The following is a 13559-nucleotide window of genomic DNA, read 5'->3' as shown; positions in this document are numbered from 1 at the left end:
GTGGCAGCCACCAGCATTACTTTACAATGTAGCAGCTTGGTGCTAAAACTCTAATGAAAACATGTTAGTGGACACAGGATGAAAGCCAGGCCAGGCAGACTGCCTCAGAAAGATGGCTAAAGAGTGAGGCTTTTTTTACATCTTGGGCCCTCACCAACCAATGGGAAAGACCTCCCACCGGTGCCATGTTAGTATTGGCTATATCACTGGTTCAAAGGTTTCATTTCTGCTGTCTCTAGTGTTTTCTTCTGAGAGGTAATTCATCTCATTTGGGCATTGAAATAACTGTTTGTAAAGTTGAGGTTTACAATGGTTTCCAGGAGTTCCCATCATGGTGCCACAGAAACAAATCTGACTAGTATCCATGAGGATGCAGTTTCGATCTCTGGCCTCGCTCAGTGGGTTAAGGATCTGGCACTGCCGAGAGCTTCGGCGTAGGTCACAGATGCTGCTCAGATTCCCAGTTGCTGTGGCTGTGGTGTAGGCCGGCAGCTGTAGCTCCAATTCGACCCCTAGCCCGGAAACTTCTATATGCCTCAGGTGAGGCCCTTAAACAAAAAAAAAAGGTTTCCAATTTTAAAAGTTTGATATGGTCATTTTTTTCCCAGGAAATTTATTTTGTGTTTTATTATTATTGTCATTTTGGTCTGATTCAGATGCATCTTGTTGGCTTTTTGGTAAGGAAAGGAACCTAGCTCTAATTGTTCCCCCACCATGCCAGAAGTGAAAGTTAATAAAACTAGTCCCTGAGGCTCAAAACAAAAGATTTTCCTTTGGGTTGTCCTCCATCCATAGTCATTACTGTCTGGGAAAGTTTATTCAACCAGCTGGGATTCTACTTAACCAAAGCATCAGCCAGCTCACCTATATTTAACTTATTGACAAGAAGACCAGACCAGACAATGTTGTCAATTCCAGGGACTTTGCAGACCACATGCTATAAGCACTGGTCCTATCACCTGATCAGAAAAGAGTTTTTTTTTTTTTTTTTTTTTTTGTCTTTTTGTCCTTTTCAGGGCCGAACCCATGGCATATGGAGGTTCCCACGCTAGGGGTCTAATTGGAGCTGTTGCTGCTGGCCTACACCAGAGGCGCAGCAACACCAGATCTGAGCTCCATCTGTGATCTACACCATAGCTCACGGCAACACCAGATTCTTAACCCACTGGGCAAGGCCAGGGATCGAACCTGCAACCTCATGGTTCCTAGTTGGATTCATTCACCACTGAGCCACGACAGGAACTCCACTAGTCGGGTTCTTAACCCGCTGAGCCACAATGGGAACTCCCTGGGTCTCGTTCCTCCTTAAATTCCCCAGAGCCCTTAGCCTATCAGAGGGGCCCAGCCCACTTCTCCAGAGCCACTTATCAGCTACCCCTTCATCCCAGGGCAGCAGCGTGTGGCCTTGTAGTCCCTAGAATTTGCGATGCTTGTTCATGTATCAGTGGCTTTCCACTTCATCTGGCTGGAATGACTTCTCTCCCTTCCCTGACTCACTGCTAATCACAGTTCAAAATTCTGTTTACCTCCTTCTTCCAGGACACCATCGATGACTCCTCCCACCACGCCTTCACTTTCACCCATAGCCCTTGTCGCACCTCTGTAATTATGTCTGTACACACCCCACAAAGAGTTCCTCGAGGGCAGACGGTGTCTTTTCTGCCTTTCCTCTGCTAGCCCAGTTACTGACACATAGGAGCTTAAATATTACCCTCTCCCCACCTCTTTCAAGAGAACAAACTTTGCAAAAGGTAAAGTGCTCTCGGGATTATTATCCTGGCTTCCTGCAGGGGAAGAGGCCTGGGTGTCTCTGGGCTTATCGTCCACCTTTTTTTTTTTTTTTTTCTTGGGCTGCTCCTGCGGCATATGGAGGTTCCCAGGCTAGGGGTCCAATTGGAGCTGTAGCCGCCGGCCTACACCACAGCCACAGCAACGTGGGATCCGAGCTGCATCTGTGACCTACACCACAGCTCACGGCAACGCTGGATCCTTAACCCACTGAGCAAGGCCAGGGATCGAATCCGCAACCTCATGGTTCCTAGTCGGATTCGTTAACCACTGAGCCACAACGGGAACTCCTCATCCACCTTCTTGAGTGTCTGAGCTTTCCTCTTCCAGGTGCTCTGGACAGCTTGGGGACCTCAGCCTTTCTCCATTCAGAGACTGGGTGTGAGAAGAAGGGACCTGGCCAAATTCCAGGGAAGGCCTTGGGCTAGCCATCCAGGGATGAGTCATTACCTTATTTACTTCCTGTCCCAGACTCTGAAATACACAGGATCTGCCCATGTGTGTGCAAGATGGACTTCCTTCTGTTGGCCTTTTCCACTCCATCTTGGGAGAGGTAGGAAAGGAGTTGGAGGCATTGGGGGCTGCAGACTTGGCCTGAGAACTGCAGGCCTTTTTGGAGGTCAGGCTGCTCGGGCCAAAGGGAGGCACAAAGAACCAGCCTAACTCCAAGGGCTGCCTTCCAGCAGGACAAGGACTCAGGCCCTCAGGGAGTAGCGTGGATCCGTTGCTCGTCTTAGCTGCTCTGTGGGGACAAGTTTTCCACCCTCGCCTCCTCTTTCCTAAGCCCGGAGGGGCTTCCTCTCCTGCATAAAAACCTAGGCAGGGAGTTCCCATTGTGGCTCAGTGGAAATGAATCCGACTGGTATCCATGAGGATGTGGGTTCGACCCCTGGCCTCGCTCAGTGGGTTAAGGATCCGGTGCTGCTGTGAGCTGTGGTGTAGGTTGCAGACCCGGCTCGGATCCCAAGTGGCTGTGGCTGTGGCGTAGGCCAGCAGCCGCAGCTCCAACCCCTAGCCTGGGAACCTCCATGTGCTGTGGGTGCAGCCCTAAACAAACAAACAAACCAAAAAACCTAGGTAGGAAGCCCCAACTTACCTCCTGACCCTGCTTTCTTTCCAACCCTGGAGACTCTGCCTCTTGGCTACCATGGAGCCCTCCTCCTGGGGTGTCCCAGGGCCTGGTCCATGTGTCCTCTTTTCCCCAAAGCCATCCTTGGTCTCCATGGTTCTCCAGTGTGTCCCATTGCCCCCTCACAGTCTCAGTGTTCCTCTTCTCGGAAGACACTCCAGAAGGCAGCGTCTTTCTCCTCACCGAGAGGGGAAAGCCAGGTGCAGAGAGATATCCAGAATGGCTTCTGCCACACGACCCTGTCCCTACCCCTCAGACCCTCTTCTGAAAGTCCCCCAGGAGATTTCTCCTTGCCCCTCTAGGAGCCAAGGCGGTCACTGAGCCCTGTCCCTGTAAGAGGACCAGTCAGCTGGCCCTGTGCCTGCCTCTCCTTCAAAGCACATGTTCCTGGTATAGAGGGGCAGCACCTGCATGGATGCCTGCTGAGCAAAGTGTCCCAAGCCAGAGGCGAGAGGCAGAGCACAGCCCAGATCTCTGAGGTCCCACCCAGTGCTCTGCCAACGGTATTCTTACACCACCTCCTTCAGATCACTCACTCTCAAGCTGAATCCTGTGCTTTTGTTTTTGTTTTTTTAAGGGCTGCACCTGAGGTACGTGGAAGTTCCCAGGCTAGGGGTAGAATCAGAGACATCCACAGCAACAGGGGATCTGAGCTTCATCTGCGACCTACACCACAGCTCACAGCAATGCCAGATCCTTAACCCACGGAGCAAGGCCAGAGATTGAATCTGTGTCTTCATGGATGCTAGTCAGGTTCGTTACCCCTGAGCCATGACAGGAACTCCTCAAGGTGCGTCCTGTGGCTCAAGTGGCTTGCAATACCTCCCCACTCCGCCCCTCTCCCCAGGCTGCCATGGCAGCCACATTAAGTAGCATCCATGAGACCTGATTTGGGGAGGGTGACCAAGACTTAAGCAGTGGTGCATCTGGCCTGGGAGAGGCATTCAGTCTGGTCACTGGGCTTGGGAAGGAGCAAGAACATAAAGACCTTTGTAGGGGAGTCGGGGGCGGGTAACCCAGGACAAGAGTCTGGAGAGAGGGTGTGAGACATGCAAATCTATGCAGGAGGAACAGACAGCACAGTAAGAGCAAGGGCAGACAGGGGTCAAGGGTCTGGACCTCCGCTATTCATCCGGCCGAGTTGCCATCCCTCTGGGGCAGCTGGCGTCAGGGACGCCAGTCATCTACTGACAGGTCCCCGGACCCAACTGAGACCCTGAGTGGGACTGCACTGGGGTGCTTCATAGCTCCTAGGCAGGACAGCCATGAGCCTAGGGTGGGTGGGTTGCATTAGCTAAGTGAACTCATCCGTCCGGGTTGAAGGAGGGCTGAGAGCAGAAGAATCCACAGCAGTAATCGCTCTTATGTGGGTTCTCAGTGCCTAAAAGTCGTCCATGCAGGAGTCACAGCTTCCTGTTGTGGCTCAGCAGTAACGAACCCAACTAGGATCCATGAGGTTGCGGGTTTTACCCCTGGCCTCAATCAGTGGGTTAAGGGTCCAGCGTTGCCGCGAGCTGTAGGATAGGTCGCAGACGCGGCTTGGATCCCACGTTACTGTGGCTGTGGTGCAGGCCAGCAGCTGTAGCTCCAAATGGACCCCTAGCCGGGGAACCTCCATATACTGTGTGTGCGCTACAGCCCTAAAAGACAAAAAAAAAAAAAAAAAAAAAAAAGGAGTTTCTCACTTTTCTTACTCAAGTGTAAATGTTATCTGTGTTGGTGACGAATGGGGTGGGTGTGAAAAACAACATCCTGACACCTCAATGGGAGTGGGTTTTTTTGACTCACTTTCCTCCCCCAAAGGCAGCTGTGGGAGAGGCATGTGGGCTCGGAGGAGGGCACCTAGAATGGAAGAGACATAGATGATACAGGTTTTGCCAGAGTCACCCAGTGAAGGACCAAACAGCTCCTCCTGAGTGGGGTCACCTAATCTGACTTTATTGCCAGACAATCTTCCCTCAGGGACCATGGCCCTTGGGACACCCACCCCTGGGCGCCCTTGGAGGAGAAGAGCCTGGGGGAGGAGAAGAAGGGATCCCCGGGGGCTGGGAAGAAACATCCCTCAGGACAGGGGTCCCCAAGGGGCCATCAGGCCAGGCTGGGGTCAGGCTTTCCCTTCTTTCTCAGTCTCATCCTGTTTCTCTTGAGCTTCCTCATTTTTGGCATCTTGCATCTGGTCTTGACTCGAATGAGCCAGAGCCCCACAGCCAGAATTACAAAAAGCAAGAGGACCAGCAACCCTTTGGCCAGGAGACAGAAGGACGTGGAAGCCTCCGAAGGGTAGCCTGGATCTGGAATAGAAGAAGGCAAGGAAAGAGGGGCTCCCCAAAGGGAAGGTCTGGATTAGGGGGCAGACACCTACCCCAAATTCCACAGTGGGTGGTGGGTCTCAAGTTCACGGTGGTTGATGGCCTTGGCAAGTATCTCAGGAAACGTATAATCCAGTCATAGAGTCTCAGGAGCTGAGATTGCAGCACACAATCTCAAGCTGAGTGAGAGACTAGAAGGGACCTTTAGAAGCTGGGAGCCCTAAAACGAAGCATGAGGAAAAGGGGGCCCCTCCCTAATCCAGGGTGATGTCTCCATGGCATGGAGGGGTTAGGTTCTAGAGTCTGTGTTCTCCCCTGGGGCCCTGGTACCTGCACAGAAGGGCCCAGCAGGGATGGGACGGGAACTGGCATTGCTGACGGGGTTGCTGGCCCTGCAGGTATACAAGAGGGTCTTGTCCCCGGGCCTCCAGGATGTGCTGAGGACAGAGCCTTCATGGGCCGTGGCAGTGCCATCCTCCCAGGATATCCAGCTGTAGGTCACGTCCAGGCCTGCTTTCTCTATGGAGCATGCCAGGGACATGGTGCAGGTACCTTCTTCCCCAGAGATCTCAAATTTCACAGTCAGGTGAGGCTCTGAGAGCCGTCCTAGATGAAGAAGGAATGCAAAGACACTCTAAGTCATCGGGAGTCGGGTCTGTTTTCCTAAGCTCTTCAACACTGGGGTATGGATGCCGCCCGCTGAGATCTGCTTCACCTAAACGACAAACATACCAAAGTAAAAGAACCCAGCCACCAGCGAACCTGTGGTCCCGGCATCCCCAGGGCAGCTACTAAGAGACAGAGCTGCCTCCAGCATCTTCTACCTCTCCTGTATGCCTTGACTCCCCTCTCTTATCTTTGCACCCCACCTTCCTCCAAGCTCTCTGTCCTGCCTCCTTGATCCCAGAAAATGTCATCACCCCTCCTAGGGGCATTTATACTTTAATCAGTGTCTCTGCAAGACGCAAGAGAGATAATCCATCTATGTCACAGGCACTCAGAAGAAATTTGCGTTTAGGAAGAGTACAGACACTGATTAGTAGCCCTCCAAACGCACAGGCGGATGAAGGGCTTAAGGGTGGAGGTGGCATTCATGCCCAGGATGAGAAATCTCACTGGGAGAGACAGCCTCCCTAGACATCTGTAGACAAAGCCCCTGATCCCTCTTGATGCCTTGGGCACATTCATGGGAACAGCCTCAGTGCCAGGGCCTCCTCGTCCAGGTCACTGCCTGCAGCTCAGATACTGGGGTGGGGCACACTGGAGACAGTCTGCCTGCCAATCCCAGACCCTCAAGCTACACCTGGAAGTCCTATGACCCTTGATCCTTTGTGTGGGAAGCTCCAGAGAGCCAGAAAAAAGCAGCTTTATGGTTCCCAGTAAGACTCACGGTAGACATGGAGATTGTAATGCTGCGTAGTGAAGATCTGGGATGTCCTCAGGTTGACTTGAGCTTGGTAAGACCCCGAGTCCTCCCAGCTCAGATTGCTGATATGCAGGGAGAAGGTGGGCTCCAGAAAGCTCACTCGGCCCTGGTATTTAGGGTCGGTCACTGTGATGGTACCTGGATGGCCCCCTTTCCCTGGCACCACGGTGGCGAGCCTTCTGTGGGAGAACCAGATGATGCTCTCAACCTCTTCATCCAGGGGTATCTCCAGGGGGAGACTGATGGACTCCTGAAGGACCGCAGCCACTTCCTTGGTCTCCACACCATCTCCAGAGTCCCCGTCAGCTGCAGATAAAGATAGGAGATGGGAACAGCCCAGCAGCTGCCTCTGGGCTGCTGATTCTGGCCGAGGGATCCTGGTCTCAATCTCAATTGAGTAGTTTCTATGACCCACACTCCGTCTGGTCCTCCAGCTGCCTCTTCTGGCTCTAGGTTTTTGCTGCCCCTGACTTGAGCACCTAACAGGGCTTGGCTGCCCTCTGTGCTCTCACCTTCCAAATTTTCTCCTCTCCACTAGCTGTCCTTGGGGCTAATACCACTCCCATAGCCCCAGCTTTCCTCATCTCCTGGTCCTGCGCCGAAGCCACACCCTAGTCCTCTTCACTCCAGCAGTGCTGAAGGCTTCAGTCCCAAAGGAGGTGCCCTGCTTGCCCCCAGCCCAGCAGAAGAGGAGAACAGAGGCAGAAAGAGATACTCTTGTCCTGGAGCTGATTGCCTGCCTCACCTTCCTGGAACAGCAAGAGGAGGAGCAGCCAGGGAAGAGCTCCCATATCAGCAGTCCTGCGCCTCAGGAGGTGTGGCCTGGGCAGCTCCCGAAGACAAGCTGTCAGGACGCTGCTAGAGACAGAGTGACTGGTTGACAGTCCTGAGGAGTGGGAAATTATTCTCACCCTATCTAGCGGCTCTAACTTCCTCCATTTCGCAAAGCCCCTCCCTGTCCATCTTGGGAAGAGTTCTCTCTTTGAGCCTGATTGGCAAGATGGCTTATCCACTGACTCACGTTTCCTGTTCATCAAACTCAGCTGAAATCCCACTTCCTAAATGAAGCCTTCCTAGATCCCTCACTTCTGTGTTCCCAGACCCCCAACTAGGCATACCACCTTCCCCAAAGCCTTACACTTTTTTTCTTTTTCTTTCTTTTTTTTTTTTTTTTTTTTTTTGAGCTACAGCTGCCTGCCACAGCCATAGCAATGCAGGGTCCAAGCCATGTCTGTGACCTACAGCACAGTTCACGCAACGCTGGATCCTTAACCTGCTGAGCAAGAACAGGGCTCGAACCCATATCCTCGTGGATACTAGTTGGATTGTTTCCACTGAGCCACAATGTCAACTCCAAACTCTTACACTTTCTATGCAGGCCTGTCATTTGGCTCCCAGGATACCCTGCTTTGGCTCTCCCTTGGCCGTTCCTGTGTTGCTGTGATCATTTGATTTTATAAACATTTTTCTCTCCCTAGGCTGACTCCATCTTTTGGGACATCTCTGGATGTCCTCCTGTGGCTGGTCCCCATGCCAGACACACATAGCACCTAACTGATATTTTTGGAATAGATGAATGAATGAGGTCTTTCTATTTCAAGTTAGTTAATGTTCCCATCTGAACGATTTTTCACAGGAAGAGAAATTTCAACCCTCTTGACAAAAAGCAGTTTGGACCAGCAAGCCAATCTAAATTGTTGATATTATCAAAAGACTTTAAATCATTCTGTGAGAACGTGATATGGACCAAAGCTATAGGAAAGCTGATGGTCAGAGCAGTCCGGGACGCAATGGTGGCCTTGCAAGGTAGTTTCTGTCTCTGATATTCAAGCTTAGACTGAATAATCTTGGATTGTTGGATACTCTACCATGTCTCTGGCATCAGCTGGGTACTCAGATGGGACACTTTAGTTTCTTCTGGTACTGAATTCTTTGAGTCTCACTGTGATCAGGAAGCAAGAGTGATGCCCTCAAGACCAAGGGCACAAGGGAGGCAGATATGTTCAGTTCTGGTGCTCTGCCAACATCCCACACCTTGCCTTTTTTCTTTTTCTTTTTCTTTTTATGGCCGCACCTAAAGCACATGGAAGTTCCCAGGCTAGGGGGTCTAATTGGAGCTACAGCTGCTGGCCTACACCACAGCCACGGCAATACTGGATCTGAGCGCCATCTGTAACCTACACCACAGCTTGCAGCAACACCAGATCCTTAACCAACTGAGCAAGGCCAGGGGTCGAACGGGCATCCTCATGGATGCTAGTCAGGTTTATAACCAGCTGAGCCACAATGGGAATTCCAACATCCCAAACCTTTAGATTAGCAAATTACACACTCAATCAAATATTTTTTGAGGAACTTCTTTGGCCCAGACACTGTCCTAACTGCTGGGGGATTATCGATGACCAAGAATTTTAGATCGTAGGTGTTCCCACTGTGGTTCATTGGAAACTGACTAGTATCCATGAGGATGTGGGTCTGATCCCTGGCCTTGCTCAGAGGGTTAAGGATCTGGCATTGCCATGAGCTGAGGTGTAGGTTGCAGACACACCTCGGATCCTGAGTTGCTATGGCTATGGTGTAGGCCGGCAGCTGTAGCTCCGATTGGACCCCTAACCTGGGAACCTCCATATGCCGTGGGTGTAGCCCTAAAAAGAAAGGAAACAAACAAACAAAAAATAATTTTAGATCACAACTTCATGGAGAACAGAGGCCAACAACTGACCACAACCACAAAGTAACTGCAAATTTGAGGAGTCCTACAGAAGGAGAAATCAGGAGAGCCTGTGACAAAGGAATTTAACAAAGTTGAAGTCAGAGGGTTGGGGAAAGGCTTTCAAGGAGAAATAATATTTAAGCTGAGACCTCAAAGATAAGTCAGATCTGCTAAGTGAAGAATGAAATAGATAGTTCTTCAAGTTCAATTTATATGAACATCAAACCTCAGGGATGGGGATTTTTTTGAAAAGATAGATCAGGTCTCTCAGTCTCAGTATGAAAACTTTTAAATATAACCTCATTTTTTAAAAATCAAATTAAAGCGAGGAAGAAAATACTCAGTTGAAAAGGTGAGCGTATGAGTTAGGTTCTCTGAGGAGCAGAAGCTAGAGTTAGGAGGGAAAGAGGTTTAATGTGTGTGGGGAGGGAGGGTGGGGGGCGGAGATGCCTGTAAAAGATGAAAAGGGAAGGAAGCAAAAATGAGCCTGGAACTGAGATGCTGAGCAGACAGTCCCTGCTAACTCAGCAGGGAGCCCTGGAGCGGAGCTCCCCACCCCTCACTGTGCAGTCACTGGGACTCCCCAGGAAGCGCGTGAGTCCTGCAGGTGCTGCAGCTGGATACTGTCAGTTAACTGCACCCCTTGCAGCTGAAGATGAGTTCTCTCTTGCAAGGAGATCCAGGGGCACCTTTGTGGCTGCCGCAGTGAATATGCTGATCAGACAAAAGGGGACTGAGTGCAGATTGATTAAACCTGTCTTCAGAAACAGTACATTATGCTTATTGAGCAGAGGGAAATAATTTCCATTACTCCCTTTTCCACCCTCACTTAAGCCCTCCCAGTCCAGTGTGGAGAAAGCCCGTCTCAGAATAGGATTTTCTTCTTTTTTTAAGGCCGCACCTGCAGCATATGGAGGTTCCCAGGCTAGGGGTCCAGTTGGAGCTGCAGCTGCCTGCCTACGCCACAGTTACGGCAATGTTGGATCTGAGCCGCATCTGCGACCTACACCACAGCTCATGGCAACACCAGATCCTTAACCCACTGAGTGAGGCCAGGGATCACACCCAAAACCTCATGGTTCCTAGTCGGATTTGTTTCCACTGTGCCACAATGGGAACTGCCAGAATAGGATTTTTAAGTGCTCTGGAAATCTTATTTTTCACTCCGGCTCATGAATGGTGACCCAAATGCAACTCATGGCCCCTTCAGTCTTATTCAGAGGGGTGGTCTTCCTTGCATCAGATGAGAACCTTGGCTTTGGAGTCTCCTCTCAGTTCAGAAATGAGAACTTGGAGTTCCCATCATGGCTCAGCAGTAACGAACTCGACTAGTATCCATGAGGATGTGGGTTCGATCCCTGGCCTCTCTCAGTGGGTTAAGGATCCAGCGTTCATGAGCTGTGGTGTAGGTCACAGAGGCAGCCCAGATCCCGATTTGCTTTGGGGTATAGGCCGGCAGCTGCAGCTCTGGTTCAACCCCTAGCCTGGGAACTTCCATATGACAAGGGTGCAGCCCTAGAAAGCAAGAAATAAAAGTAAAAAAAAAAAAAGTAAAAAAGAAATGAGGACTTCTGTCCCATATAATGTACAAAATTCCAAACAAATAGAATCAAGCAATCTCCCCTTGCCCTGGCTTGTGGCTGTTTCAGGCTAGAATCTTACAACAGGGCAGTGGGAAAGGTCTTACTCTCTGCTCAGCTTCCCCTTCCACCCCTCAACCTGCCTCCCTAAGCACGTTCCCCTTCTCCAGGAGGATGGGCAGGGAGGGGAGGTGGTGAGATTGTTCTGCCCTGGTTTCGTGGCTTTGCACTCTGTGGACCTGGTGGATGGTTAAGAGGGACTCTTTTGAGGAGCAGTTTTGTGAGTTTCTACAAGTTTCTGCTGGTTCCTTCTCGCCTACTCTTGACCCAGAGTGGATGTATTTCTGTTCTGGGTGGCCCTTTGAAAGTTCTTCCGAAACCCCTGGATGTCTGGCCATATTTCACGTCTCTACTCCTCACCCCTCCAACTGTCCCACTGTCCAGCATCCAAGCCCAACCAAACAGGCTGTGTCTCATAGTGGTCCTTGGCTTCCCACCAAAAACATTCCTTGCACTGACGGATTCTGAGGTCTATAGTACAGCGCCACACTCCTTGCTGCCTCGAGGGAGTCCCACCTCAGTCCAGCCTTGGGTTTTTTTGTTTGTTTTGTTTTCTTTTTACTCCCACACCTGCGGCATGTGGAAGTTCCAAGGCTAGGCGTCGAATCGGAGCTGCAGCTGCCGGCCTACATCACAGCCACAGCAAGGCCAGATCTCATCTGCTTAGCCCACTGAGCAAGGCCAGGGATTGAAGCCTCATCCTCATGGATACAAGTTGGGTTCTTAACCCACTGAGCCCCAGCAGGAACTCCCCACAGTCAGTGTTAATTCTCTGAAGCCTGACTTAACTCTGGTCCCCTTGGACCCTCACCAGTGGGCACATGTGCCAAAGCTTTTCACATCCTGGAAAGTCCCTTCACCTGGCTCGTGTCATGTCAGACGCAACAACATCTACCCTTTTAGGGGATGAGATGGGGGCTGACATAAAATAACAGTATTTTCCTGGAGTTCCCCTTGTGGCACAGCGGAAACAAATCCGACTAGGAACCATGAGGTTGCAGGTTCCATCCCTCGCCTTGCTCAGTGGGTTAAGGAAATCCGGCATTGCCTTGAGCTGTGGTGTAGGTCACAGACGTGGCTCGGATCTGGCATTGCTGTGGCTGTGGTGTAGGCTGACAGCTACAGCTCCGATAAGACCCCTAGCCTGGGAACTTCCATATGCCTTGGGTGTGGCCCTACAAAAGACAAAAAGACAAACAAACAAACAAACAAATAAATAACAGTTATTCCCAAAGAAATCTCTTTCCAATCTCTCTCTCTCGACTCCCCATCCACAGATGAGGGGGTTCTGAGAGCAATGACACACACAGGCTCTCCTTCATTCTGCTTGTAAATTCCCGGGGCATCTCCTCTCCCTCACGCTGCCTCCGATCTCCTGATTCCTGTCCCAGGGGCGCCTCCATGGACCCATGGCAGGGAGAGTTCCACCTGACATGTGGGGTGCCCTTACCACTGGCCTTGACCCAGTCGATTTCTGCAGCCCTGGGTGGACCATGTCCTGATCATGCTGTTCCACCCTGAGGCTTGCCCCCCTGCTTTTCTGCTTCTGGGCTTCCCCTGCCATGGGGGAAAGGCGTCAGTCCAGGCGCCGTGCAGACAGAAAGTACAGGGAGTGTATGGACAGACCCCAGAGGCGAGCCCAGCTAATGGAGCGAGGTGTTGGCAGATAAATGCCGCCATGGCCCCCTGCCACCCCACCATGCGACAATCCTGGGGCTTGTTCTCCAGGGTTCTTTAGCAAATTGAGCCCCAGTTACCAGTCACAAACAGCACAGCAGTTACCAATCACAAACCCACCTTTTAGGGCTTTTTTCTCTTCCCCATCTCAGGTTCCTCATTCTTTCATGTTGGCTTCCTGGCTCATCTCCCAGAAAGACCACCTCCCCACAAGTTCTTGTCAAAGGCCCTGCTTTGGGAGGAAATAGATTAAGATACTATTGCTGGTCCTCCTCTGATGAAAGGATGGGGGCATAGTAAGGGTCAGAAGTTTCATCAGACTTTCTCTTTCAGCTTCTTTTTTTTTTTTTCCTGTCTTTTTAGGGCTGCACGTGTGGCATATGGAGGTTCCCATGCTAGGGGTCGAATTGGAGCTGCAGCCACCAGCCAACATCACAGCCACAGCAACACAGGATCTGAGCCACGTCTGTAACCTACACCACAGCTCACGACAATGCTGGATGCTTAACCCACTGATCAAGGCCAGGGATCAAACCCACGTCCTCGTGGATACTAGTCAAGTTTGTTACTGCTGACCCACAATGGAAATTCCCCAACTTCTTAGATAAGTTCCAAATTAGTCACCTTCCTCCCACAGCAAAGCATGACAGCAAAGCACAATGAGACCTGCCTATGTCTTTTATTCCATCAAGAGGGCTGCGTGTGTGCTTGATAAATGGTTTGTCCTCATCTTGTCTTTTTCATTTATTTATTTATTTTGACCACACCCACAGTATGTGGAAGTTCCCAGGTCCAGGATCAAACCTGTGCCGCAGTTTCAACATGTGCCACAGCACAGCCACAGCTGCAGCAACGCTGGATCCCTAACCCTCTGTAC

General features: G+C 51.1%; 1 protein-coding gene across 1 annotated transcript; it reads right to left on the bottom strand.

The window, feature by feature from the left end:
- Positions 4645–7792, bottom strand: SLAMF9 (SLAM family member 9). Its single transcript, XM_013996877.2, has 4 exons — positions 7398–7792; positions 6617–6958; positions 5557–5832; positions 4645–5208 (listed from the first exon to the last, which is right to left on the bottom strand). Exons 1-4 carry the CDS (start codon positions 7684–7686, stop codon positions 5006–5008), a joined length of 1110 nt encoding a protein of 369 aa, XP_013852331.2. The 5' UTR covers positions 7687–7792; the 3' UTR covers positions 4645–5005.

The sequence above is a fragment of the Sus scrofa genome, chromosome 4, assembly GCF_000003025.6.
Source record: "Sus scrofa isolate TJ Tabasco breed Duroc chromosome 4, Sscrofa11.1, whole genome shotgun sequence".
NCBI classification, from domain to species: Eukaryota; Metazoa; Chordata; class Mammalia; order Artiodactyla; family Suidae; genus Sus; species Sus scrofa.
Note: the sequence above shows the minus strand (reverse complement) of the source record. Positions and strands in the feature narration are given on the sequence as shown.

What these genes read in the sequence shown, in the direction of transcription:
- SLAMF9 (XM_013996877.2), bottom strand. Translation starts at nt 7,686, where the DNA reads ATGAACAGGAAACGTGAGTCAGTGGATAAGCCATCTTGCCAATCAGGC. An exon ending in CCTCTTGCTGTTCCAGGAAG is followed by an intron (nt 6,959 to 7,397) that starts GTGAGGCAGGCA and finishes CTTTATCTGCAG; the next exon opens with CTGACGGGGACTCTGGAGAT. An exon ending in TGCTGGGCCCTTCTGTGCAG is followed by an intron (nt 5,209 to 5,556) that starts GTACCAGGGCCC and finishes CTTCTATTCCAG; the next exon opens with ATCCAGGCTACCCTTCGGAG.